Raw genomic sequence first — 27,022 nt, forward strand, 5'->3', positions numbered from 1 at the left:
TATGGTCGATACAATGACTTTGTCAGCAAATACAATTTATCATTTATTCAAATGCTGACTGTTATACTAATTGTTAGTCCATTGTTTATACACTGAATTGACGACGGATTTTTTCCTTTATCTCCTAATCATGATAAGGAGCACACGCAGCGGGTGTGACCGGTCGGCATGGGATGCTCACTCCTCCATGGTACTTGATCTCACCTCTGATATTTCAGAGGTCCGTGTTTGCTCTGCTCTTATTTTGTATTTTTGAGATTGAAAACTGTTTGTTATCTCCATATCCTTATTTGAAACATTTTTATGACACCAATGAACAAATGTTGTAGAATTAAGTCTTTCTTAAACCTTAATAGTATGATTTTAAGAACAGATATCAGCATTAATAACGATCTTAAATTGTGATGAAATATAAACGCACAGTTATCAATCTCATGAAAGCAGTAAATGATAATATTTGTGAACAGGGTGTAAACAAATAAAACGATCTAAGTGGACCGCTTTGCGGAGTGGTTAGGGGGTATTTCTCTGGGATAACGGAGTACAGAACTGATCCTTATGTATCAGATTCAAATCCCAATGCTTGACGTGAAAACTGATCGTTCGCCTAGGTCCGTGTTGCATAAGGTACTGTTTTGTAAAATATCCAAAGACCCTAATTCCGAGAACGGGTTTAGTATTTTTAGCTCATCAAGCTTAAAGGTCCTTATATGCGTTAAACATGAACAAAGATGATAAAAAGAACAAAGGGTTTGATAAGGTAACGGGGTCAAAGGGTAAAGAAACAATGACAGTAGAAGGAGACTTGTCAGTCAAAATAGGTTGTATTTGCAAACATAGTAACTTTCCCACCTTTGATGTTTTGGAGGTCCATGTTTGCTCTGCTTCTGTTTTAATTTGTTTTATGGACTTTCTTTTTATCTTGAATACTGTTTGTTATCTCTATATTTTGCATTTAAGGATAATCAAAATTATGAAATAATGACCTGTTACAAAACATGACTTGCTGTCAGCCTGACTCTGTCTTAAAATTGGTCGTATTCTGAGTATGCTCTTAATCATGAATGTCAAATCATTTTGGTGCCATAAACACGAAATACACATGAGTGTTGAATGTCACAACATAAAAAAGGGAAATTTACGATGATAAAAAAGAAACTATTCCATTTTTCATATTTTTATGTTATTTTTGATTTTACATCTTTAGTCTGTAACACATTTTTTTTTCAAATTGTTTTTTACACGCCTTAATAGGATTGTAGATGCGTAATTTTTAACATCCCAGTTAGTTTTGTCTAATTTACGAAAACCAAATCTAAACTCTATCTATCTATCTCTCTCTTTTTCTCTCTCTAGCCAAAAATGATCCTGAGTGCCGAGTTTCGGAGAACATTTGCAGCTCTCCACCGGCAATTGGTGGCGTCTCCATATAGATGAATTTCTCGAGAGGGACGTTAAACATTACACAATCAATCTCTCTTTATAACTCTATACATCTCTTTCTCTTTCTCTCTCTCTTCTATCTTTCTTTCTTTCTCCCCAATCTCTCTTCTAAATACTCTTTTGTGAAATATCCTAATAATGATTAAATAAATCATGCAGTAACTGTATGTACTTTACTGATAACAATCATTGACGTATTTAACTATTGTAGTTAAGTTATAGGGAACAATCACTGAAATTCCTACATGATAAATAGAAATCTGTCCTAACACAAGAACCCCGTATGCAGGGGCCATTATATCGAAATCCAGAAGAAACGTCATAGTCATCGTAGTCTTTTTTCGCGGGAAATGATTCCCTTTATATCAAGAGGCCCAGGGGCCACAACGCTCACCCGAATTTTCTCTCCATTGTTTTGTAAAAAATAATAATCGTTAAACAAATGGAGAAATCGAACAGCATTCAAGATAAAACAAAAAAAGATACAAAGTAGGAGCAAAGCAAACACGGACCTCAAAACATCAGACGTTGGATCAGATGCCATGGAGGAGTGAGCATCCCCTGCTGACCAGTCACACCCCCTGTTCTCCTTGTCATGATTGGGAAATATCGGAAAACCCTTTGTCAATTCGGTGTATAAATAATATATGAAAAATTATTACTATACTCATAGGTTCATTGTATCGAAATGATGACTTTAAACAAAACTGCTATTATTCTTTTTTCCTCAACTTGTTTGTTAATAATTTACCCCAAAAATTGTTCATATGTAGAGCATATTCATGTGTCATATAATCTACGTATGCAGATGATGTATATTTCTGCATAATTAAGGGAAACTTTTTATAGAAAAGTTAAATTCGTCACATTTATTACGATTGGTTGTTTGATTACCATTAACGTCGTTTTTAAGTAAAATATCCAAGTAAGTAACAGATGTGTCAGTCTCTGTGGTATTTTATATCTCAAGCTTTTATCTTAAGCAATTTCTTGAGAAATCTATATTCAATAACTGTGAAGAACATTATATTGTAAATATGGAAATTTGTTATTGTTCACCGACAACTCGCATATGTCTTTGAATAAATTTTTGAAATTTATGTTCTGTGAACTGTTTGAAAGACTTACCATGGAAATTTTCTGCTCCAATCTTCTCATTGTTGCAAGTACGGTTTCCTTTCAAACATTGCATTGGCAGTACATTGCTCTTTATTCCGAGAAGATTAAGTTCCCATGTAATTACATTTCCTAATTATTAAAGCATTAAAATTAATTAATAACTCAAAATATGATTTTTATTTTTCGACAAATGTAAGCACTATATATCATACCTTCTATTTTAACATTGTCTTCCACTTGAATAATCCACAATCCGATGGGATTTTCCCCCCAAAATTGAACAGATGTTACATTTATTTCTAGCTGTTTTCGCCTGTCTATCTTTCTGCCTGGAATAAGGGTTGATCTCGTCCCACAAGGCGATATCAAAATAACTGTTAGAAAACCAGCTCGATCCGATCTAAGACTTATGAAAAGCGACACATGTTCCAACTTGTCAAAATTGTAAAAATGTTCTTTAACTTCAACACATATAGAGCCTGTTAACCTACAAAAACAAATGTTCACATAAATGTGTTGAGTACGGAAGCCCGTTGAGGCCAGTCCAGGTTAAGAAATATTTATTTTTTATTGCATTTAAATGCAATAATTATTGCTTTTTATCGCGAAACTTTACGTTTAATCGCAATAATTATTGCGTTTAAACGCAAAACTTTGCATTTAAACGCAAAAAATTGCGATTAAACGCAATAATATTGTGATTAAACGCAATAATTATTGCGTTTGAACCCAAAAAATATTGCGATTAAACGCAATAATTATAATCATTGCGTTTAATCGCAATAATTATTGCTTTTAATCGTAATAATATTGCGTTTAAACGCAATAGTTTTTTCATTTAAACGCAATAATCCTTGTTTTTTTAAAAGCAAGCATTTCTATTGATCTTTGTACAGTGCACTAGATCCACGCAATATGTGTTTCTTTTTTCTTTAGTACATTAATCTATAAGGAGAATTGTGTATTGTTATGTTTCATAGATTCTTCTGAACAAGCTTTTTCTGAATGGTTAAATCATGGTATGGATATAAAGAGAAGAACGAATTGTCGGTCTGTTAAAACAGAGACAACCTTAGAAAGAAACAAAGCTTTAGCATGCAAAACTATGCAAACAATTTTAAAGGAATTTCGAAATAAAAGACTAGAGAAGAAATAATTATGGGAGAAAATATCACTCCACGTTGCAGTCACAAGAATCAGACCGTAGTATTCATAATAATTTTGGGCTAGCCGATGTTTGATTTCAAACTACAACATTGAATCATTGTGTTTAAAATCAAAATAAATCCTTAAACCGAAGGATTATTGCGATAAAATGCAAAGCGTATTATATTTAAATGAAAACAATTATTGCGTTTAAATGCAAATAATTTTGCGTTTAATTGCAATAACATTACGATTAAAAGCAAAAATATTATTGCGTTTAAACGCAATAATTATTGCGTTTAATCGCAATAAATTTTGCGTTTAATCGCAATAATTATTTGCTACCCTGTTGGTATCCAATGAAAGGTCTTGCCACAAAAAATACATCTGTGAAATATGAAAGTCCTAGCTTCTACAATTCAAAAGATATGAATAAAGTTAAACTTAGGAATTTTTGTGTAAAAGTAGGTCAAACTCCAAGGTCATGTCAAAAGGTCAAATTTGGTGGTACCCAAAGACAGGTCTTGTCACAAGGAATACACTTTTGAAAAATGAGCTCAGCTAAATCAAAAGTTATAGGCAAGATTAAAATTTTTGACTGACAGACGGACAGACTAACAGACAGACAGCCAAACAGACTGACGGACAGACGCATGAGATTTAATGTCCCCTCGCTTTCGCAAAAGCAGGGGACAATTAGTATGAAAAACGCCAGTCAGTATTTGACTCAATAATAAATTGTGTTTGTGACAAGGTCATTGTATCGACCATAGAACTTAAGAATTCATTACTTAAAACGAGACTGCTGATATTCTTGTTTGATCAACTTGATTGTCAATAATTTTCCTCGTTTTAGAAATTGATCATTTGTACTTACTTTTTCTTTGTTACTGCTTAATTTAAAGAATACCATCTTATAAAGATAGCTATGCAATTCATTCTTATTGTTAATGAATACGGAATACATTTTAATCTATTTTTAAGAACAAAGAAAATATTTTCTGATACGATATGTAATATAATTTTTAGATAAAATGCAAATATAATTACCATTCAAAATAACGAGTACATGTGCTAGTTAATAAAAGTTTACCAAGCGGTCTTTGTTAAAGGTAAAGAAATAGGGAGTAACTTTTTTAAAGATCTATCTCATTGATGTTTCTCGAATTAAATCATTTAAACAGTCGAAAATTATTGTTAAAACGACGAAACAATGATAAAATATGCCAATCAGTTTATGGTTTGATTACTTTGCAAACATTCAATATCATGCTTTGAATAGTATACTGATTTTAACAATATTGGCCTAAATATGTGGTCAAATTCGAAGGAATAAGTCTCACGTCGTGTTGAAAAAATTGTCAAAACAAATTGTCTTTGATTTTTGTTTAAAAGAGTGGAAATTTAAGTCATCAAATGAAAAATGTCAATTATGTAAGGAATATTGACCAATCGGGGTATGGCTTCATTTACCATTCGTACATTTACAAAGGGAATTAACACTTTATAGATATCTCCAAAATCTTCATAATTATATGTAAAATTTATCAGATTCTGTAGCAAAGAATTTTACAAATAATCTAAAGGTTACAAAATCTGTAAGGTTTCATATACAGATATCGATTTCATAATTTCTCAAATTAAGGGACTCCGATTCTCAGCCAGGAAGGACAATTCTTTAATTTATAATTTAATTTAAAAAGTCTCAAAAGGAAGCTTGAAAATTATTTTTTTTTTCTTGCAACAATTTTCATTATATACCTTTCAATGTGTTTCAGGATTCTTTGAAGTTCTCAGAAAGGTCTTATTTAAAGTCGAATTTTTTACCCCATAAAAGCATTTTAAAATTACATATACATGTATCAAGAAATTGATGTTTATTTTAATATAACCGGAGATTTCAATGTTTATTAACATGAAATGAAATTAGAAGTTATTTATGGAGCTTTGCAATGACAGGATAATCTTTATACACTTTGAATTGTAAAATGATCGAAGTAAATAAAAAAAAGTAAAGAACAATATATGTATAAAAATTGTGGAATTTCTTCAAAAGCCTGGATACCTACGATTTTTATTTTTGAAATGATTTAATTGATCAAATTTGAATTGGAAAATGGATAGCAGGTGCTTTTATTCGCAATTCCTGAAATATATTTAAGATTTGCTAATTTTCTCTATATAATATGATTAACTTGAAAGATAAAGTCTGAAGAATTATTATGGGTAAAAACACGTTACTTTGAAAATTCATAGACATTTTTGTGAGCATTTTCAATTAGTCAATGCTTGATTTTCAGAACCTGAGGATCGGAGTACCTTAATTAGAAGTAGGTTTCTTTGTTCATCTTACCAATGATTCTCAAACCAATCTTGAAAGTAATTTTATAGTTTTTTGTGCTGTTAAAACGATCGGTATTTTAAATTGTCATCATATTTTCCATTCAATGATAAGTTTGTTTCGTGGTAAAATTCAATCCTAATTCTTTAATATTTAATATGTTTTATACCTTACTGGCATTCCTTTTAAAGTATAGGTCTTTACTGGTGATATACTAGTCCATGTTTTACTTTTCTGTACTAAAGCACCTATATCCAGAAGTCCAAATCCAAATGTTGGTGAAGCTGAAATGAGATTTCATATTATCATCCCTAGTAAAGTCAAATATTGTTTTAATGCATCATGTCTAAAGTGTTAACAAGCATGTAAAAACGTTTAAAGTAAAGAATATTATCAACAAATGGCTCCTGTTCAATGCAAAAAATAAAGGTTACACTAATCTTTTCAGTATTTCTTTATCATATCTAAGTATATCATATTTTTTTCAATAAAATATAGACAAAAATAAAGATTTTATTAAGCTTGAATGTCCTTGGTCCTCGGCACGAGGTAAAAAAAGATTTTCTTTACAAAATACACAATTATGAATTTGAAATAAAAAATTAAAAAAGATAAGATTAGGTTTAAACTTCTACTAATTTGATGCCATAATCCATTTTGTCGTCTTTTCAAAAATGTCAAGGTTAATTTTTGAAAGTTTCCCGAGCAATCACAGTGGGAAAGTGAAAAGCTCAACAATTAAAAATGGCAATGTTTGATTATTTCACGGCGCGCCGGAGAACAGTTCAGTTTTACTTAGATGTTGTAATGACACCTTTTGAGACTCTAAATGAATATAGTAAAAAAATAATAAAAATCACCAGAACCAGATCAGATTTTGAGCCTAAAAATAAAATATTTTTCTTTGCGAACTCTTTTAGATCGAGTCACAGGGTAGTACAAGACAAACTGCTACTGTAATAGCAAAAAGACACTGTCAATGTCAACCGTCGATATAAGATTGTCTATTTAGTTAAATGATGGTGAAAATTTTGTCCGTAACTTACTAAATATCTTCAGAAGATCGCATTAGTGTGCCAGATTGGTTTCTCAACTGTTTATGGAGACCCACGCATGTGCACAATGAAATTTTTATATTGTGGAGGGACTATTCAACTTTATTTTTAACAAAGAAGAAACGCGGTGCTGTTTTAGACACTTTAACGTTATCATTCGTGCGACGTAAGGCCTTACAATACATAACATTGAATGTAATAATTTATTTATGCATATATCTATGTGAAATTTACTATGTTTATTCATAGAATATGTACTAAAGAGTGTAAAAATTTCAGAACGTAGTGATGATTATTTTTACACTAGACAACTTGCCAACAATTTTATCGGACAGCCCTCGTACATTTGGCTGGGCAACCAAATGTTAAAAACGTTGTTCACGTAATAATACTTCATTCATTATGCTATGAGTGTTCATTTTTTATGCACCACATGTTTTTTTTTTTTTTTAATTTTTTGATACGCATAGCTTTAAAAAGTTTTCAGTACTGTTGCTCATCACGTGCTCGTCTTCATTTTACCGGTAACATGAAACAATCATGAATTAATTGTCAGTATAAATTGTACTAAAAAGTAGGGGTTTTTTATTTGAAGAATATAAAACATATGAAAGTGAGAAAAAAAAGCTTAAAAAAGAGTAAAATTGAAAGATTTTAATAATTAATAATAATTCATCAGAAATTTTTCGTCCCGTAGAAAACAGTAAACAGATAATTGACGATGTTTGTATAGCTTATGCAGGTTAAATAGGATTCAACTAATGATCAATTTAACAGTGCTGAAAAATAACAATGGTACGCATTTTATACCTTCCCGGTACTGAGCTAAATGCTTACCGGTATCAGCATTACTCTCAAAAAATGTTGACAATTTACGACAGGTTATTTTTTAATTCAGGAGAATTTCACACATTTAAATTTTATGGTTTTAAAGCAAATAGTAAAGATTGGCGGCATGTAAAGATATCCGTTATATGGTACTTTTGGATTCAAAAGAATTCAGCAGATTTTGTTCAAAATCTTATGCATGGAAACACACTTGCTGTTGCCTTCAACTCGCCTTCAATTCGGCAATTAAACACGAGGGTTGTTTAGTAGGTAATGTAAAATATATGGAAAGGAAAAGATATGCAGGGTCACATAATTCCAATTGTTTTTTGTTGCATGATCAAAAAGTTCGAAAAATTATTAGATGAGAATCTTGGTTACTATGAACTAAAATCTGTGTTTAGAATAACGCAACCATAATATATTGACGTAACGTAGGGTAAGTACTGAGGAGCCAAAAACATTGAAACGTGATGACAAGTTTTTGTACAATTTGATGCATGCTGTTGGCAATTTTTTCTCCCATAGAAGATCTTATTCTTTGTCAGAGAAGATCTGAAAGGGTTTCCAACCACTCGTGACGATGATGTTAACGTCAAACAGAGCAAGGTCAAGATAGGATTATTTATCGTTCAACCTGTTTAATAGACTGTTTACTACCACAAAACTTCTCTAAATAGAGGAGGCTATCATAAACGTAACATTAATCCTAAAACTAAAGGAAGCCAGTTGGGCAATATATATTTCGAGCTGGTAAACATTATGTTGTCCGTGTTCCTCTAACCGGGGCACGGGTGCACGCAGTTTGCCTACTTTTTTCGACGTTTGTACTCCCGATTCAATATAGCCAGGGTTTGTCAAGACAGTGCTAACTCCTACGTGGCACCTGATTCCATCTCTGATGATTCGAAGGTCCTCGTGTACCTCTGATTCTATTTTGTATTGTTTTATGGCTTTTTTATTTTATTTCAATTACTTTTCGTTTTCTCGAGATATTTCATTTGTAGAACGTAAATCCCCTACAGTGGCCCTCACCATCTCTTAGAAACTATTATCAAAATGGATCTGAAGTAATATTAGACGAATACTTGCGTATCTATTAAACTACTCATTAATTTAAAAAAAATTCTATATCCATCATTTTTTAAAATTTCATCTTCTTTTATGCCCAATCGAAACACTGGGAGATCTAGGTGCAGAAGCAAATATGAACCAGATTGTTTTATGATAGCTTTCACATTCGTTTTGCATTTTTTTTTTCCTTAACCTAGTGGTTTTCGAAAAAAAGTGGCGATGAATTTTTCAATACTCTTCTAAAGCTTGAGTCAATTATTGAAATAGTACATGTTTAAAATTTATAGTATACACATGACAAACAAAAGACGAATAAACAAACGTCGGACATATTTTGATCATAAAGATTTTAATGTAAGGCAAATAGCAACACCTGTATTAGAAAACTTTTTACTTTTTATATAATGGCAAAAATGTACTTTTAATTCCAGCGCCGTTAGTCTGAAAATCGTATGGGTCGAAAGGTAGTGTATTTCTTGCCGTGCTCACCAGAAGATACATCACGTCTCTATATGTTAGATTAGGACTGAAAATATATAACACGTACACCGATTAAAATGTTTAAAATTGTACCTCTATACCATATTATGCCTATATAATGAGCAAATGTGAATTTGAAAAATGTTTATGCATATAATGAATAGGCGATACAATAAAAAGACTATCAAGTGTCATTTCTCACTCTTTGTATACAAACAACTTTTATTTACGTAACCTGTAATAACGTGTACAGCAGCACAATAGTTATAGGGTGAAGAAGAAAAACACGATGAAAAATTATATTCAGATACTCAATAGCCAGGCCATGTAAAGTTTTTTGGTTAATAAACAGTTTTGAAGCACTGCTCGATGTATGTTAGCAAGAAATACAAAGTGTAGTCTTTAACTTGAAATGTGGTAGAATACAAGATTGGACCCTTTGTGATTAAGAATATTACCTATATTAACCGCGTCAATTCCTTTATTGGCATATTGGAGTTTAAGGAAAAGACGGATTGACTCAGTTGTATTTTCTTCAGTAAATCGTGGGGGGGGGTTAAAAATCTATGTTATGCAATATCCATAATCATAGATACAAGCTTATATTCTAGTGTCGAGGAATCAAAAAATGGATTTTCCCTGGCTTATTTTTATGTATTTTTACATCGATCATTGTTTTCTTTATTCTCACATTTTCCAAAATGAAGGAATATGATATGGCTATAGACATAATTATGTCAAGATATTATTAATATTCCATTCCGGTCTTCAACTTTTCACAATTAAAGTTAACAATGAGGACCTTAGATCACTTGTTTTAAAGGTTCTAAATAAAGGGAACCCCAAACTTTCAACTGGTGTCGCAATTTCATAAAAATTATGGATTCCGTTGAAGATTACACTGGACGATGAGCCAGGTATGACAAAAAGACATTAAAACTATGTCAGGGTGGATTAAATGTATCAGATAATAAAAATAATAGTAACTAGATGAGAAACTCGTTGCGAGCAACGAGAGGTCTTCCGTCCAATTCCGGAAAGAAAAAGTAAAATCGAGCTGAAAAAGTAAAAAAAAAATTGCACACAAGGGGGTTGAACCCAAGTCGCCAGCATGAAATTCCAACGCACTAAATATAACGCTATCGGGACCTCTACTCTAAATCTACTTGTATGTATTAACGAAACAGTGCTTCTCTCTTAAAATTATGAAAGACGGGTCACTATTCAAAATTTAGCACCAAACGCCACGAGTTAATCTTTGCCCCTTTTCTTTGGAATGTTCTAGGTGTGATAGCTTCAATGAACTTAAGAAAACAACGTTCTTATAGCCTAAGATTCGAGGTTTAGAAAGTATATTTAACACATTTTACAAATTCCAATTGTATATATGCATGTAACACTAAAGCTATGAATTTTTTTCAATTTCCTGTTTCTCCCCAAAGTGAATTATCCCGATTAGTTAATCGAAAAAGGTTGAAACGTTTCGCCGAAAAACATGGCTTGCCCTACGACGGTCAAGGAATCAGATATCATTTATGCTAAATAACTTGAATCAGGTCTTTGAGAGAAGAGTGCTCAAATAAACTCCATGAGGCGATATTTTAAAAAATCGTTTTCTTATTTTTGTAAAATTTATAAGTTTTATATGACACAAGTGTGCATAGGAAAAACCGAGTGGTTGAGATATATACTGACAATATTAATTGATATTCTTTTTTGAGAAAGTATTACTTATAAGTATGATTTAAGATCTGTTTTTCTGTAATGTACAAAAGATATTAGGTATCGAATTTCATTTGCACATTTAGTCTTTTCTTTCTCTAATTTGAAAACCAGCTAAATCCAATTATAGAAGACGTTAGTTTGACACAGAACTGCAACGTAACTACGACGTGACAATCCAAGTATTCCTTTACATTCCATTTACACTTTTGTTACTTTTGTTCAAGCAAACGCACGGCTGACTCCATAAACCACTATTGCGAAATGTCGGCGTTGACTGAGACAGCCGCCATTTTGGACCCGCTTCAGATTTTTGAATGCTAATATCTAGAGTTTAGATTTATCAACATTCAAACAAATTAAATAGTAAGCATAATAAGGAGGATTTCTATTAAGATACCAAAAATAAATGAAAAATACTGAAAAACAAAAAAGTTAAAAAATACAATTTTTTTAAATTTGCATCTCGTAACGACCGGAAGTACTGACGACGCACGAAAAGGTGATTCTGCAAACCAGAAAGTCATGATCTATCATCTCCAATAAGTCTCCAGTTCATATTCTTAACCATTTTTGATAAAAGTGCGCGACAAAATCGCATTTTAAAATCAGGAAATTGTCCATAACTTGGCACCAGAAGCGAATTTTCCAAATTTTTCTTCGGATGTAACAACTTCATATAATGACACATATTTTGTGAAAGTTTCATGAGAAACCGCTGAATAGTTTTCGAGAAATCGCGTGCACAAAATTTTTGTCAAAAAAAGAATAATAACTAGATGCGTTCTTGTTGCTAGGGCAACAAGTAGGTCTTCCGACCGACTTTTCTTTAGAGTTCTATGCTGCGTCATGCCATGAAATAGATTTCAGAATGTATTTTTTGTTTACGTTCATTTAGAGTAGTTTCTCAACATAGATCGTGATTGTTCCAGGTATTTCACAAAATTCCTCCAAATATAGCTTTTAAAAATCGGCAAAATGTTCCACACATGTTATAAAAGAGTGAAAAGTAATTTGCAACTGAAAAAAGACAAAAAGAAAGAAAAAAATTGGGAAACGCCCAAAGGGATTTGAACCCCCGACAGTAAGATAAAGTTTGGTTTGGTCATATCTTTGCAAAAAACGCACGCATTAAAAAATGAAAACATATATAGATATCTTTGAAGACGCTCTATAAACCCTGTAAATCCGAAAGAAAAATATTGAAAAACAAAAAAGTTGAAAAATTGGACTTTTTGAATTCACTTGCGTTTGCGACCGGAAGTAGGAACGACAAAAAATGAAGGACGTTCGGCACATCTACATTTGATGTTCTTTCATGTCCATAAGTTTCAATGTCATATCTTTAGCCGTTTTCGAGAAAAGTAGTGTACAAAAATCCATTTAAAAAATACAAATTTCCCCAAAAATCGCGAACGGAAGTAAATTTTGAAAAAAATGAAAAACACATCTGGAGATAATAACCTGGTGCATCTTTCCTGTAAAAATCTTTGAAATCCGTACAGTCACAGCTGAGATATCGCCAGAAAAATGAAAAAAAGAATAATAATAATAATAGGAAACAGACGGAAAACAATAAGGTCTTCCGAAGGAAGTCGGAAGACCTTAATAAGAAACAGTACAATCACTATAAGGTCTTCCGTGAAGACGGAAGACCTTATTAATCTTTATTTTTCAAGGATAACACAAATAGCATCAAGCTAGTTTTCACCGTGGTCCTGCATTAAAACATAAGGACATACAAAATTGGCATCTTATTATACACATAAGATATAAAAGTACAAAACATACGTATATAAACATGAAGAGACATATCTTTGAAGAATTTACACTCAAAGATTGAAAAAAAAATCCATTTTAAGTATTGAGTCTGTTGAAATACTCAGTGGGATACACAAATAAAAAAAAAATCCACTGACCTAGAATTTCGAACATTTTGTGATAGTTTATTCCATAAATATGCAGATGAATATCTAAATGAACGTTTGTTATTTTCTGTTTTGGCTTCTGGTAAATAAAATATATTTGACATAAAAGCATTCGACCTGGTTTGGCGACGATTGACATCTATTGTATATTGAAACACATTCAAATAATCTGGCATTTAAGTGTTTAAAACCTTAGAATAAAAAAAATGACCTGTCTAAACATAAAATAATGTTTGATTGGCATCCAGTTTAAACAGGAAAATAAAAAAAGGAGGAGTTAAAATATCTCGAATATTTAAGAGTATCCTAGCTGCCCTCTTTTGAACTCTTAACTTTTCTAAATACTTTTGATTTTTCACATTGCACAAAACAGTGAAACAGTAAGAAAATGCGGAAATACAATACTATTAAAAACCTTAATTAATACATTTTGTGGCATAAAATAACTCACTCTCTCAAAAAAAGATCCATGATAAAATCGCGCATTAAAATTTAAGGGGCAATAGGTAAACCATCTATCCTTCTGTGTTCAATAATCAAGAAGTAAAAAAAAAAGAATTAGATAGATTATGTGATCAGTACGTAATGGTCCCTGCTGACAAAGCAGGTATCAACATTGTCTTTGTTCGAAAGGTTCATTATATGGATTGTATTTTAGAAGAACTTGGATTTTATTTTTACAAGTGGCAATCCAACTTATACTCATATTTCCCTTTCTGAGGAGGAAATTCTTGAAAATCATATGTAGGTTTTAAATACTTTTAATATCCTAAAGAAAAAAAATGATTTTGAACTACCATATATATATTTTGGATTCCAAAACTTCATAAGAGTTCTTACAAACAAAGATCCATAGCGGGTTCCAGTAAATGTTCATCTAAGCCTCTGTCTTTACTTCTCACTAAGATACTAACAGTAGTGAAGGAGAAATTTCAAGAGTACTGTGCGACATAATATTCAAGAAGTGGTGTGCATCAGATGTGAATACTAAAAAATTCAGAATAACATTTGGAAAATTTGAAACCACAAGATTTTATCAAAATCAACAGCTTAACACTAACGATTTATCAACTTTATGAGCAACCATTCTCCACGATAAATTAAAATCCAGGCTTTACGATATCATTAACAACTACCTATTCAGTAAAAGTGGAACTCGTAAATTTACTTACCTCGTCATTGGTCATTTGCAAAATTATTTTGTTAAAACAGATTTTGATTGCACACATAAGTACTCTGAAGTTGACATCAAGAAGATGCTTGAGTTTCTGATTGACAATATGTGGTTTTTGGAGACCAGGTATTCCAACAATCCATTTGAATACCCATGGGAACAAATTGTCTTGTCATTGGTCGTTTGCTAAATTACTTTGTTAAAAACATTGTGATTGTACAAACAAGTACCCTGAAGTCGACAAGAAAATATGCTTGAGGTTCTGATTGACAATTGTGTTTTTAGAGACCTGATCTTCCTACAGTCTATCGGAATTCCCATGGGTACCCATTGCGCCCTGTTATTAGTAGACATGCTTTTGTATTCAAGCGAAGCAGAATTTGTAGATATTTAGATATATCGAAGACGATGTAGTGTCAATTAACAATAGTAATTTCCATTCTAATGCCGATATGATATACCCTGATGAGCTAGAGACGGTATATGTCACAATCAATATTTAATTTTAATTGTATTTACATTATGTTTATGGTTTTTATTTTATTTAACCTTTACTGGACCTATTTATATTGTTACTTTCATTGAACCTTAAGTTTTGCAGGCATTGGTCAATTACAGACTATTGTTTAGAGGGTATTTAAAGTGCTGCATAGCTGACCACATAGCCAGGATACACGTTTCCATAAATTTTTACATGCTGGAGTTACTACAATCCAAGATGTATGGATACGTTTTTTTTTTCAACGGTAATTATTTCTCCATGAAGGGTAAGTTTGTTTTTTCTTTTATATGTAAGCGTTTTTTTTTTTTTTTTGTACTACATTTAAGACGTAAAGCTATGTACGAATTTGAATTAATTATTGTTTTGTTACTGCTTATTTTGTATACGTAACCTGTGGCTCAAAAATGTTATTTAATTTAAAGGTTCCTGATGTAATCCAATTATAATCTACATTTAGCCATGTGTATGTTGGCGACGACCTTAACCAGACCGGGATGCCCACCGGGAGTCCGTTGTGAAACGAGGCGTGTCTGTATGGACGTGGCTCTGTGCCAACAGTAGTATAACATTGAGGTTTTAAAGAGACATTAAGTACTATTTATTGTAAATAATAGCTGTAAAACTATGTTGTATATACTGTTTATATTTTGATTTAATAAAAAAAAATTGTAAATAGAAAAAAAATCTTGTTATATATAATTGAACAGAGCTTGACGGCTGCCCTGACAGTAAATGCTGCAAAAATTAGGGACGTTGACGATAGAAAAATTAAAGTCATCACGTTTATCATATTGCGTGGTTGTTAGATTACTATTAACGTCTTTTTCAAGTAAAATATCCAAATATGAAACAGATGTGTCAGGCTCTGTGGTATCTTTTATCTCCAGCTTACCAGTATGTATCGTATCGACATATGAATAAAAATTAACATTATTAATTGACAATACGTCGTCTTCGATATATCTAAATGTCGAATTGAACGCCACAGCGAGTGTTTTCTTCTTTTCACCCAAAAGATTTTGCACAAATTCTACTTCATATCAATACAAAAAAAGATTTGCTTATAACGATTAGCTTAGATATTATTAGATCATTTGCTTAACCAAAAATATGTTTGTAAGAGTTTTAAGTTGATTAGTGTTCATCCAAGACCGTTTTGCGGCAAATTTGGTTTTAATTAACAAAATGCGTGTGGTTCTTGAGAGGAAAATATGAAATGTCAGCAAATTCACAAACATGAATTAAGTCACGCAATCATATAAGCAGCTTATTTGTAACTTAAGTTTGGGTGAGCAAAATATTTAAATATACATATGGCAAATTTTATGATCATAAAGCTTACTTAGCTTGGAGTGCTAGAGCTATTGCTCCTGACACCATAGGCACTGCAGCTGAGTTGCGTCCAAAGTTTATTGTGGTTCCATTAAACCCTTCAGTTGTTACCTATAAAATATAGAAATGAATAATATGTTCAGACACCATAAACTGTCTTTGTATCCTCAATTCCGGGTTTATAGTACAGTGAAACGTTATTGAATTTTTCTCTCTAACATAAAAATAAACTTTATAATTCAATGAACATTATTTTTAATGTGTTTTCTATTTAATTAGTTGTCGAAAGTTCCTTACAATATTATGAATAGTATCATTAGGATTTTTTGTCAAAGCTGTTATGAAAATAGCACTGCACTGTTCACCAGAAGTTAACTTTTTCATATCATATGTCACCCCTGAAATATATAAGACACCAACAGTTAATCAACAACTTTTTTTTGAAAAATCACATTTCATTATGTGATCATCTCTTCTTCGAACCTGCAACGGGTATAACCCACGGATTATTAACTAGTCCTTCATAAGAACAGTAGTCCTTCAAAATCCCTTCTTCACCTCCGTTTCCTGTTGACCAAACAAAAATCGAACCAAGTTCCTTTCTGCCCTACAAAACACGAAATAATATTTGTGTTGCCTTTTATACATTGAATTTGATTAAAACTGATATATATGGTCAACGTAATATAGATGTTTCTTGTTAGTTTTATAGTAGTACAAATATTAAACGTAAAGAATGTTTGATGTAAAAGAAACTGCATACATATTTTGTTCCCATGCGAAGACTTTCTTCTATGAGAGGGTGGAGTGGATATATGCTTATTCCATTGGGAAAATTCGTATAACTATTTGAGTAAATATCAATCCGATCCCTGTTGATAGCCAGTGCCCGTCCTATGATTTCGGGTGTTGAGCCAGGCGTTAAGACTCTTACATCTAATGTATGCATAAATAGAAGTGAAATGGTCAAAATATGCTAAAATGTCAAAGAGAAGGGACAAAAAGAACACACCACGATGGTCCGAGATCATTCAGTCTTCACTGAAAATCACAATTACTGAATGTTTGATAAATTACCTACTATAGTTGCATCATATGCAATTCCTATACCAAGAAGGCCATTTCTTTTTGCGGCTATCACTCCTGCAACATTGGTTCCATGGCTAAACAATTAAGCAAATTAATATAAGAAATAATAATAATTTTGGCAAAGAGTTAGCTTATCTTAGCTGAAATTTGATATTAGTATGAAAGGAGTTGTTCTAAAAATATAAACTATTAAAATTAGTTTGTCATAAAATTGTATATAAAGGTCAAATGAATTTTCAAAATGTGGGTTGTAAAAAAAACTTTCGAGACAATTCACAAAAATGAAGGATAAATTCGTCTACAAATCAGCGCTAAAATACGAGGGGTGATCAAAAAAAAATAGCGAAGTATCTCTATAAAACAAAAAATGGCACACATAGAGTTATATGCATATTTTTGATAGCATATGCAATGAAATATTATGTTCCATATTTGTGACGTTACCAATGTGAAAATGACCTCAAAATGTAGATCACTTGTGACACAAAATGGTTGACCCAGTCGATCTAGAGCAAAGAACGGTTGTAAATCCCTTTGCAGCAGTTCATAATAATTTGTATAAAAATTATGAAGACAAAAATACTTACCAGAAGTTTATTCATTAATTTGATTGATTGTTTTAGTGAGGGAAGGAATGTGTTTAAATATGATGTTTAATCTTTTGACTAATATTTACATATCCAATAAATTTCCCTATGATTCTTTTTTAAAAAATGCAATTTTTTTACGTCAAAAAATATAGTCCACGCTGTTTTTGCTTTATAAATGACAGTTGGCGTAAACTTTTGGTAAGTCATCAGAAACAAAATAATATAAATTTAAAAAATTCTCGAAGATTCATGATTTCAAAAATTCATAATTTAAAATCTAAATTCATTTCTTAAGTGAATGCAAACTGAGGAAGAGATATATCCTTTGTTAAACAATTTTACAGAAAAGATCGCCAACTTAAAGTGAGAGGAATAGTTGAATATATTAACAATTAAATAATTATTAAATCTCTAAATCATTCTATAAATATGATACAAAGGAGGCACCCGTACTTTATCTACTTTGTATTTAAATACACGACTCTTCAAAGGCAGAGGATTCAGGTTATGATGGTTTCCAAGCTAGTTTTAGAAAAACGTATTTTTATCTACCCATACTTTTTCTGCGATTTAGTCATTTCTGACAAATGAACAGTCTTTGTTATAAAAAGCAATTTTTATGGTGAGAAATACAAGAAGGATATGGAGATAACGAACAGTATTCAATAACAAATTCCATTAAACAATACAAAATAGGAGTTGAGCAAACACTGACCTCCGAAACATCAGAGGTGTGATAAGATGCCATGGAGAAGTAAGCATACCCTGCTGACCGGTCACACCCGCCGTGTGCTCATTGTCATCATCGGGAAATAACGGAAAAATCCGTCGTCAATTCAGTGTATAAGTAATGGACTAACAATCAGAATGAAAAACGTCAGGCAGGATTTGACTCAATGATAAATTGTATTTCCTGACAAGGTCAGTATCGACCGTAAAACTTACGAAATGATGACGTTAAATAAGTCTGCTGATATTCTTATTTAATCAACTTGCTTCTCAAAAATTTACTTCGTTTAAGAAATTGTTTATACGTAGAGGATGCTCTTGCGTATATAATCAACTGAGATGTATATACTCCGTATGTAGGTGATGAAGGTATATTGCTGCATAAGTAAGGTAAGTTGACTATAGAAAAGTTAAAGTCATCACGTTTATCGTATAGCTTGACTGTTAGACAAGAATCAAATTGCCACATAAGTAATGAAATTGACGATTAAATGATAAATTCATGAGTTAATCATAATGCTCTGTTGTTAAGTAAACTATCACGTCTTTTTCAATTAAAATAAAGAAGTATGAAACTGACGTGTCGGATTTTTTTATTTCAAAACTAATAGAGATATATCATGTCGACATGCGAATGTGAATAACTATTGTCAATTGATAAAACAACGTCGATATATCTATATGCAAGTATCCCTCTTCTAGTATTTTGGATTATTCTGTTTCAAATATAATGCTTTTTAAAATAATTCTGGTTACCGTAAATCAAGTTTTTTTCCGCATCAGGTTTTTTTCCGCGAATCCGAGCTTAAATCATTATATCAAAGAATGACTGCACTTAAGGACGTTATTTGGAACCTTTCGGCTATCCATGTTAATGAAGCTTTTGATTTTAATGTATCGCTAAACTAATAAATGATTATTGTGCATGTATATGCTTTTGATATGTGTGTCTCGATTTTACAGTCATTTATATTTCCATAATTACAGACAACGCTTTTGAAAAGAACATATATAAGGTATAAATTCCGGAATATTGAACTGGGCCGCTTTCGATTTTAAGGTCGCAGCAAAGGGGCAGAGGCATTTAAATCGCATGGAAATGGATCATAAGCACATGGATTTCCGTATTCAATCTATATTATATATGAAAAAGGCGGAGAGGACTGTTTGTGTTCATTGTATACAAAAAATAAATGATTTATAACCATGCATATAATTTCATTTATTTGTATCCCCGTCAGTAAGTAAAGTAAGTACGTTACTGTAGTTTATTTATTTATAGTGACAGATATGTACATAACTATTAAATTCTATTGTTTACAGACTTTATAAAAGAAAACAATCAACACCCCACCCGGCCCATCGGGCCTATATGCCACTTTAAACACAAAATTGAAATACAATTTATAGAAAATAAAGAGAATAACATGAAGAGAAAAACAAAACCGTTAATTAAAATAAACACAATTGTTATAAATATATGTGCATCTTTGGCGTCGGAAGCAAATTGAAAGTGGGGACGGGGGCTAAGTTCAATAGAATTTTTTAGACCTACAAACCTGACAAGAAAAAAAAATTTCAAAAGGGGGGGTCCATTGTCCAAACACGAAAATCCTATTCAGGGTGGGGGGAGGCGAGGTTCTTTCAGTACCAGATTTTCTTCTAAATCCCACTACTTTCCAACAATTTCCCCTTATTTTGCCTTTACTTCAACGTGTCTATGGAAAGTGGGGGGGGGGGGGGGGGGGGGCTAAACCAATGCCGCAATGTTTAATGCCTATACAATGCTTACAAAAAATGTTCCCCGGTTCCGACGCCTATGTGCATTTTGTATGCTTAGGTTGGTAGTGTCTGTTTTAAGCATATTTGCTAGATAAAAATGACAATGAAATACATTTTAAATATTTTTTGTGAACATAAAGGACTGTCTTCGTATCAATGAAAAATACTTTGCAATTTGCCTATGGGATAACTTGAGATACGTACACACAGTAAATCCATATCTGACCATGCCATTTGATTTATTGTCACTTTTCAAAAAGTTTTGATCAGTATTCAGAGTGCAAAGGACAATGCATTGTAAAATGAATTTCGCCTTCTACATTATCAAGCATTACATAATTTTCCCTACCAAACGATGTTTTAAAATTAACACAAGTCCGGAATTTGGGAACGCTTTAAATCTCACTGCTCATGTATTTGCTGTCAAGCAGCGAATCAACTAAATCTTAAAATAATTATGTGATCGTACCTACAGTGTAATAAAAAAAATGACACTTCCCTTTATCTTAATCATCTTAAATAATAATTGTGGACTTATTAGTAACGTAAAAATAAAATAAAAAGTATAGTTAACCAGCTCAGATATTAATGATGTACAAATAATCGTGTCGTATGATTGGGAAAGAAATTAATTTCAAGTACATTGATTATGTTGTTGAAGTAAATTGTATTGTGATGTTGGTACAATAAACTATATTTTCATAATTTTTTTTTTGTAATGGCTTTGATCAGATTAGCCCCATCAAGACCTTATAATAGCTATAAATTAGGAATTTTGCATAAAATATATTAAGACTAGAGGTATTGTGAGCAATGAGCTCACTTAATGATACCCCCGCCTGCCATATGGTTATAATGATAAAGTCCCTGTTTTGTTGTGGCCGGGAAACCCAAAATATGCGTCGGATCAAAACGTCCTAGCAAATTACGAAAAGCTACAACCACCCCAAGAACTAGCCCCAAATGTACTTACCTTGATTTTAATAAATGTTTATACTACTAATGGACCATTACGAGAAGCACTGACTTCTACAGTTGACGGTTACTATGACATTTAAACTTGTATCATGTACGGAAGTACAGAATTGATAATGCATAAGAATATCTTTCTAGTGGTCATAGGTATTGTGTTAGGGTCACTAACATGTGAATATCAGGAGTTAAGGTAGGGTGGTTGTCGTTTTCTTCAAGGACAACTTATTTGTGCATTGAAATATCCGGTTATTTTCGTTTAATTAAATGTTGAGTAAAATATTTATATCATAAAAAAGCTACCATACATAGCCCTATTGTAAAAGTAAGCGTCAACTGTAAAAGTCAGCGCTACTCGTAAAAATCCAATAATATCCCACCCAAGCCAAAATATTACCTCTATACAGTGCTATATAGAGAAAAATACATACCCTTTTCCATATCACATCCTGTACCTATCAGCCCTAGACACCAATATCAGCCAGAGAGCCGAAGGCCCGAGGGCTGATATTGGTCGAGGGTTGATACAAGATGTGATATGGAAAAGGTATGTATTAATATGTTTATTACATACTTAGTAATAAAATACAGCATGCATTAAGTTGACAAGAAAAAAAGTAAATAATCATGTATGGACTTCTTACATACATGCATATGGTCTATTGTCTCATACGATTTGGGTTTGTTTCTTATTCTATTTCAATGCACTCGATCCGTAATTTGAAAATAATCTATTACATGTATTTGTAAATAAAGATTAACCTTATTTTCAGAAAGTTAAAATTAAGAGATTATGAACCCACCAAAAATTGTGTATGATCACAAGTATTGTTTTTGTTGTTTAATTTACTAAGGGTGTGATACTGACTTCACAATAGCCGTATCAGCCCTGCAGGGCTGATACGGCTATTGTGACGTCAGCCATATCGCATATGCAAAAAACCTGTATTTATTACTAAGTGTGTAATAAATATATGTACAGCATGTAATCAGCAAAATAATACCTTTTCCCTTTAAAATACCCCGAACAAAAACACTATAGTGAAAGAAGTCAACGTAAACTTTAAAACGCCAATAAAAGAACTACATGCGGAATATATTGCATATATTGGCCCCCACAAAAGTCAAATTTTGAAAACTTCCTGAAATATGCTGAATTCAATAAATTGTATGAGAAATATAAATTCACAGAAAATATCATAGTGACACAGCCGTGTATTCACAATTTTCGTTTTTATGACGTCACAAACTAGTCCGATTTTATATCCTTTTTCAGAAAGAGGACGAAATGGACAAAATTTCAACAATTCTAGCTTTAAAATTTATAGAGCGCAAGTTTGTTCCGGAACAATATTGACATATTTTATTGATATTATCATTCTACACATTATATCAAAATATTGATCCTGAACACACATGCGCTCAATGACTTTTATTCAAAATATCGACGTAATATGTACATTTTTCTGTAAAATTCATAAAAAACTGAAATTTACGTCATGCTTGTGACGTCATTTAGTACATATGACGTCATTAAGTATGAAAATATTCAGTGCTTTGAAGTCAGCATAAACTCCCCTGTTTAAGAACTTAATCAAATATATCTCCATCAAAGTTTGATTTGAGGGGGGGGGGCAAATTTTGGTTATTACCGAATAAAGCAAGGATCTTCAATATTTTGAAGATGGAAGTAGTTAGAAAAAAATTTCCAACGACTGACACAATGAAAGCGTATCGAATACTTGAATGTCACGTGGGAAAAGTGATTATAATATCAAACGGGTCATATGGGTTGACACTCGGTGACCTGCTAATTTAGTAGCTAACTCGATTGTGGTTAGAGTACATTTATTTTTTTAAATTAGATATGAGCCGCAACTTGGCCAACATTGTCCTTTGGATATGTATAAGTTTAAGTTAAAATACACATTCTGTGCAAATAAGAAAAATGGCCAAGTTGCGGCGCGATGTAAACAATGTCGTTGAAAACTGGTATGCAAATGAATAACAATAGAAATGAGACATCACTGTTAGACCCCCGTCTCAAAAGCTAGTGTCGCTCGGCATTATTTAATACTTTCGTGTTGTATAATATACCAAAACCTACTAATGAGATATTGTTTAATACCTATAAAACATAAATTTAATGAATTTTTAAATTTTATTTTGCGCAAAACATCGGGATCCAACTCTCATAGCTTTAGTGCAGTCATTCTTAACGCAAATCAAATTTTCACCATTTCAAAGTCCCACTAAATATTTCATTAACAATTGTTAAGCCTACGAAAGAATTGGATGAATATATGAAGTGTGAAACTCAAGTTACATGTACTTCGATTATACGGGTGAGAAATAGATCGATCGGCCTTCACCTCGTCTATTTCGGAAGACTCGATCAGCTAATTACACATCCGTGTTGCGTTCAAAATCTCAAATCTCAAGATATTATTTTTAAAGCTTTAAACAACCATAGGTCATTAATGTTCCAAACTGATTAGCAGCTCAAGTATTATTAGAATGGGTTTTCGCAAGGAACGTGACCAATATAATTAGCTTGTCAATTAAACAAATAATAGGGCTTATACTTATTACCGTATCGTGCGCTTATCCTCTGATCCCGATATTTCTACCCTCTACATGTACAAGGTAAACATGAAGAAATAACTTTACAACAAGAAGAAAAACTTTGTATTAAATTTTTGCCGATTTTTTTCCGCGATTCAGAACTCGTCGCGAACAAAGCGGAAATAGGACACACGCGGAAAAAACCCTGATAAACGGTATTTCAGGGTACCAATTCTTTTCTATTGACAAATCAACTTCAAAGTACGCGTACGTACAATCAAAATTTTTTGTAATAAAAGAATTTTGCAAATAACCTATTAATTAACCAGTACCATTATTTTTTTTAAAACACCTGTCCATGATTGTCATGAAATCTGGACTTTAATTTGTTGTTGGATGTGTTTAAGAGCATTAACTTGTACCGTCTCATGGTATCGATATTTTGTAAAATATTTTTTAAGTTTTCAAAAATTATTGGGGGTTTTAAGTAACATCATCTAATTTTCTCGACTTCACAGTTCTTGTTACATTTCTCCTTAACTGCTTTATATCTTTACAATACGGAAGCGTAAGTGGCTCTACACTTGTTATGTTTTAACTTTGTATATTGTCTTATATTTTATCGACTTATCAACATTAAAAGTGTTATACCTCCTTATTTATGCCCATATTTTGAATTGTATTGAGGTGTATTTACATAATTGAAGGCAACTTCTTTTGTTCAATAAATTTTATTGCTTTAACTTTTATCGACTGAAATATTATACTAATTTTCAAATATCGATCTAAACAAAATATTTATTCATGTCAATATAGTATTGTCGATTTGAAGAAATAGATATGAAGTCCTCCCCCCCCCCCCCCTGCATAAAAATATAATAACACTAGATCTAACTTTTTATTGCTTTAAATAATATTATAAAAGTAATTTTTGAATTCAGCCAATCTGTATAAGCTTAGTCACAAAGTTTAAAGGAGAAAAGTGTAGTGTCAGCCAAAATAAATTCATAACAAGAAAAACTTCCAAGGGATTTAATAATCTAACTGCGAGAATTTTCTTAAATTTGGGGACATATCAGTAGATCTCTGCTGTACTCAGTTTTTTTTTTGTTTTTTTTTTTTTTTTTTTTTTTTTTTTTTTTTTTTTTGGGGGGGGGGGGTTATAGCTGGATAAGGGGCACAAAGATACTCTTTTTTTCCCCTTTTCAAAAGTGGTGATCGGTGCAATAGCCCACTATGGATCTATAACGTTCAATTTGTCTCCATCTCCCTTTTTTAATATACTTTTTAATTTGATTCAGCCTTTAATCGTACATGCTGACATGATACATAAGCTTTCACTGAATCCCGAGAGAAGTGAAGGTTCATTGGAATTCTCGCCCTGGCAAAATAATCCAAAAAACACTTTATTCTGACTTCTTTTTCGCAAATATTCATGAATTAAAATTGATAAAACTATATCTTTATTTTATCATATCAACAATATTTTATCAATATGATTAAATATCTTGTTTTAGTCAATATCTGAAAATCAATATTAATAATATTATTTCAGTCGATAAAACTTAAAGCAATAAAATCTATTGAACAAAAGAAGTTGCCATCTATTATGTTAAGAAATCTGAAAACAATTTAATATATGTACATAAATAAGGAAGTATAACCCTTTATATGTTGATAAGTCGATAAAATATAAGACAATATACAAAGTTATGATACAACAAGTGTAGAGCCATTTACGCTTCCGTATTACAAAGAAAGGGGCTTACTAGAATTTTTCTGAAACTCGCTATGTACTTTTTGTTGTCGGGTTTTATTGAAGTTTCGGAACCCAGTACAGATATGGTGATTCAAATTCGTTTTGTTTTATGGAAATATTGTAAATATTTAAACCTGATATATTTATTTGAAGAATATCATCTTCAGAAAGGATCTGTGGGTATTACTTGATTGTTACTTATAGAATTAGATCTCAATCATATCTATTAAATCATGAAACCATTAAAACTATCGGTGGTCCCTGAATGTTGGCCATTTTTGGAATAATTGTCGCACTAATTAATTTCGGACGTCATAAATATTGTAAGTTAAATTGCGTGAACTTAAGAGATAATGTTGTTTTAATATTTATATCCAAAGATGTATTTCAAATCATATATATGACACTTCAAAAGCATAATATAACCTAAGTAGTGTAGCTTTGTTTTGTATAAATAAAGATTTCCCTGGAAAAACACATGGAGAGGCTCATATGTTTCAAATTTTTCACACAGACTCCGAATGTAAATGTTGTTCTATTCGGCTAATACAGTAATCAATTCCGATATTCCTTTAATTAATGTTCCTTTTTACTTCTAATTTATTTTTTATTTAAATTCATAACACTAGAATAAATATTTTTCGAAAACTAATAACAGAGGGTTGCAAGCATTAAATACACAAAGAAATAAATATGCAAAAATAAGTATTTTCTAGATTTTATGGAATGCAAAGCATGCTAGAAGATAATTAAATAAGAATCTTACTTATTCTCACGAATTTCATCATGGATAGGATCAAAGCCCAAGGTTAAGTCCTGTTAAAAGTAAATTTTTTAACAAGCGATGTTCATTTAACATTCACATACCATACCCTTTAAAATATCCAAATTTTCTTTCATAAACTTTACGTTTATAACATTATACATTTCATTTTGAAACAAGTAAATGCCCTACGAGTAATGCTAATCTAGCGATTTGGTCTACAAATCGCAATATATTTCTGCAAGCTGAAAGTTTAGCGATGATGACCTAGAATGTAGAGGAAATGTTAAGGGACACAGTATTAGTATATAAAGAAAACGGGATTCATATTTTCAAATTTAACTCAGAGAGTTTTGCGCCAATTCATACCGTTAATAAACCAATACTGTATGAAGTTTTTTATGTACTTGCTTCGACCTGCCATTTTATTAGGTCTTGACCACCGAGTCCGATTTAGAGGCCATCAATCTCAACAAACAGAAGGCCTCTCTCAATGTATGTAAATATGTATACATGCTTAATGTGAGATTCTTTTGTTCATATACACTTAAAACCATCAGGTTTTTGATATAAAATAGGTTATTGGCTCTTGTTACCTGGACCATTCAGTTCAACTGTATTGATCCACA

General features: G+C 31.8%; 1 protein-coding gene across 1 annotated transcript; it reads right to left on the minus strand.

Annotated features, from left to right (window-relative positions):
- Positions 1 to 1,519: 1,519 nt before the first annotated feature.
- Positions 1,520 to 26,440, minus strand: LOC134255639 (furin-like). Its single transcript, XM_062738162.1, has 11 exons — positions 26,397 to 26,440; positions 17,222 to 17,307; positions 16,908 to 17,080; positions 16,628 to 16,751; positions 16,442 to 16,542; positions 16,155 to 16,255; positions 9,426 to 9,532; positions 6,219 to 6,333; positions 2,775 to 3,049; positions 2,572 to 2,691; positions 1,520 to 1,575 (listed from the first exon to the last, which is right to left on the minus strand). The coding sequence occupies exons 3-11, from the start codon at positions 16,920 to 16,922 to the stop codon at positions 1,520 to 1,522; spliced, it is 1,014 nt and encodes a 337-aa protein (XP_062594146.1). The 5' UTR covers positions 16,923 to 17,080; positions 17,222 to 17,307; positions 26,397 to 26,440.
- Positions 26,441 to 27,022: the final 582 nt, after the last annotated feature.

Source organism: Saccostrea cucullata, unplaced genomic scaffold (assembly GCF_032062105.1).
Source record: "Saccostrea cucullata isolate Sc308-1 unplaced genomic scaffold, CSIRO_AGI_Scuc_v1 ctg1570, whole genome shotgun sequence".
In the NCBI taxonomy this organism is placed as follows: Eukaryota; Metazoa; Mollusca; class Bivalvia; order Ostreida; family Ostreidae; genus Saccostrea; species Saccostrea cuccullata.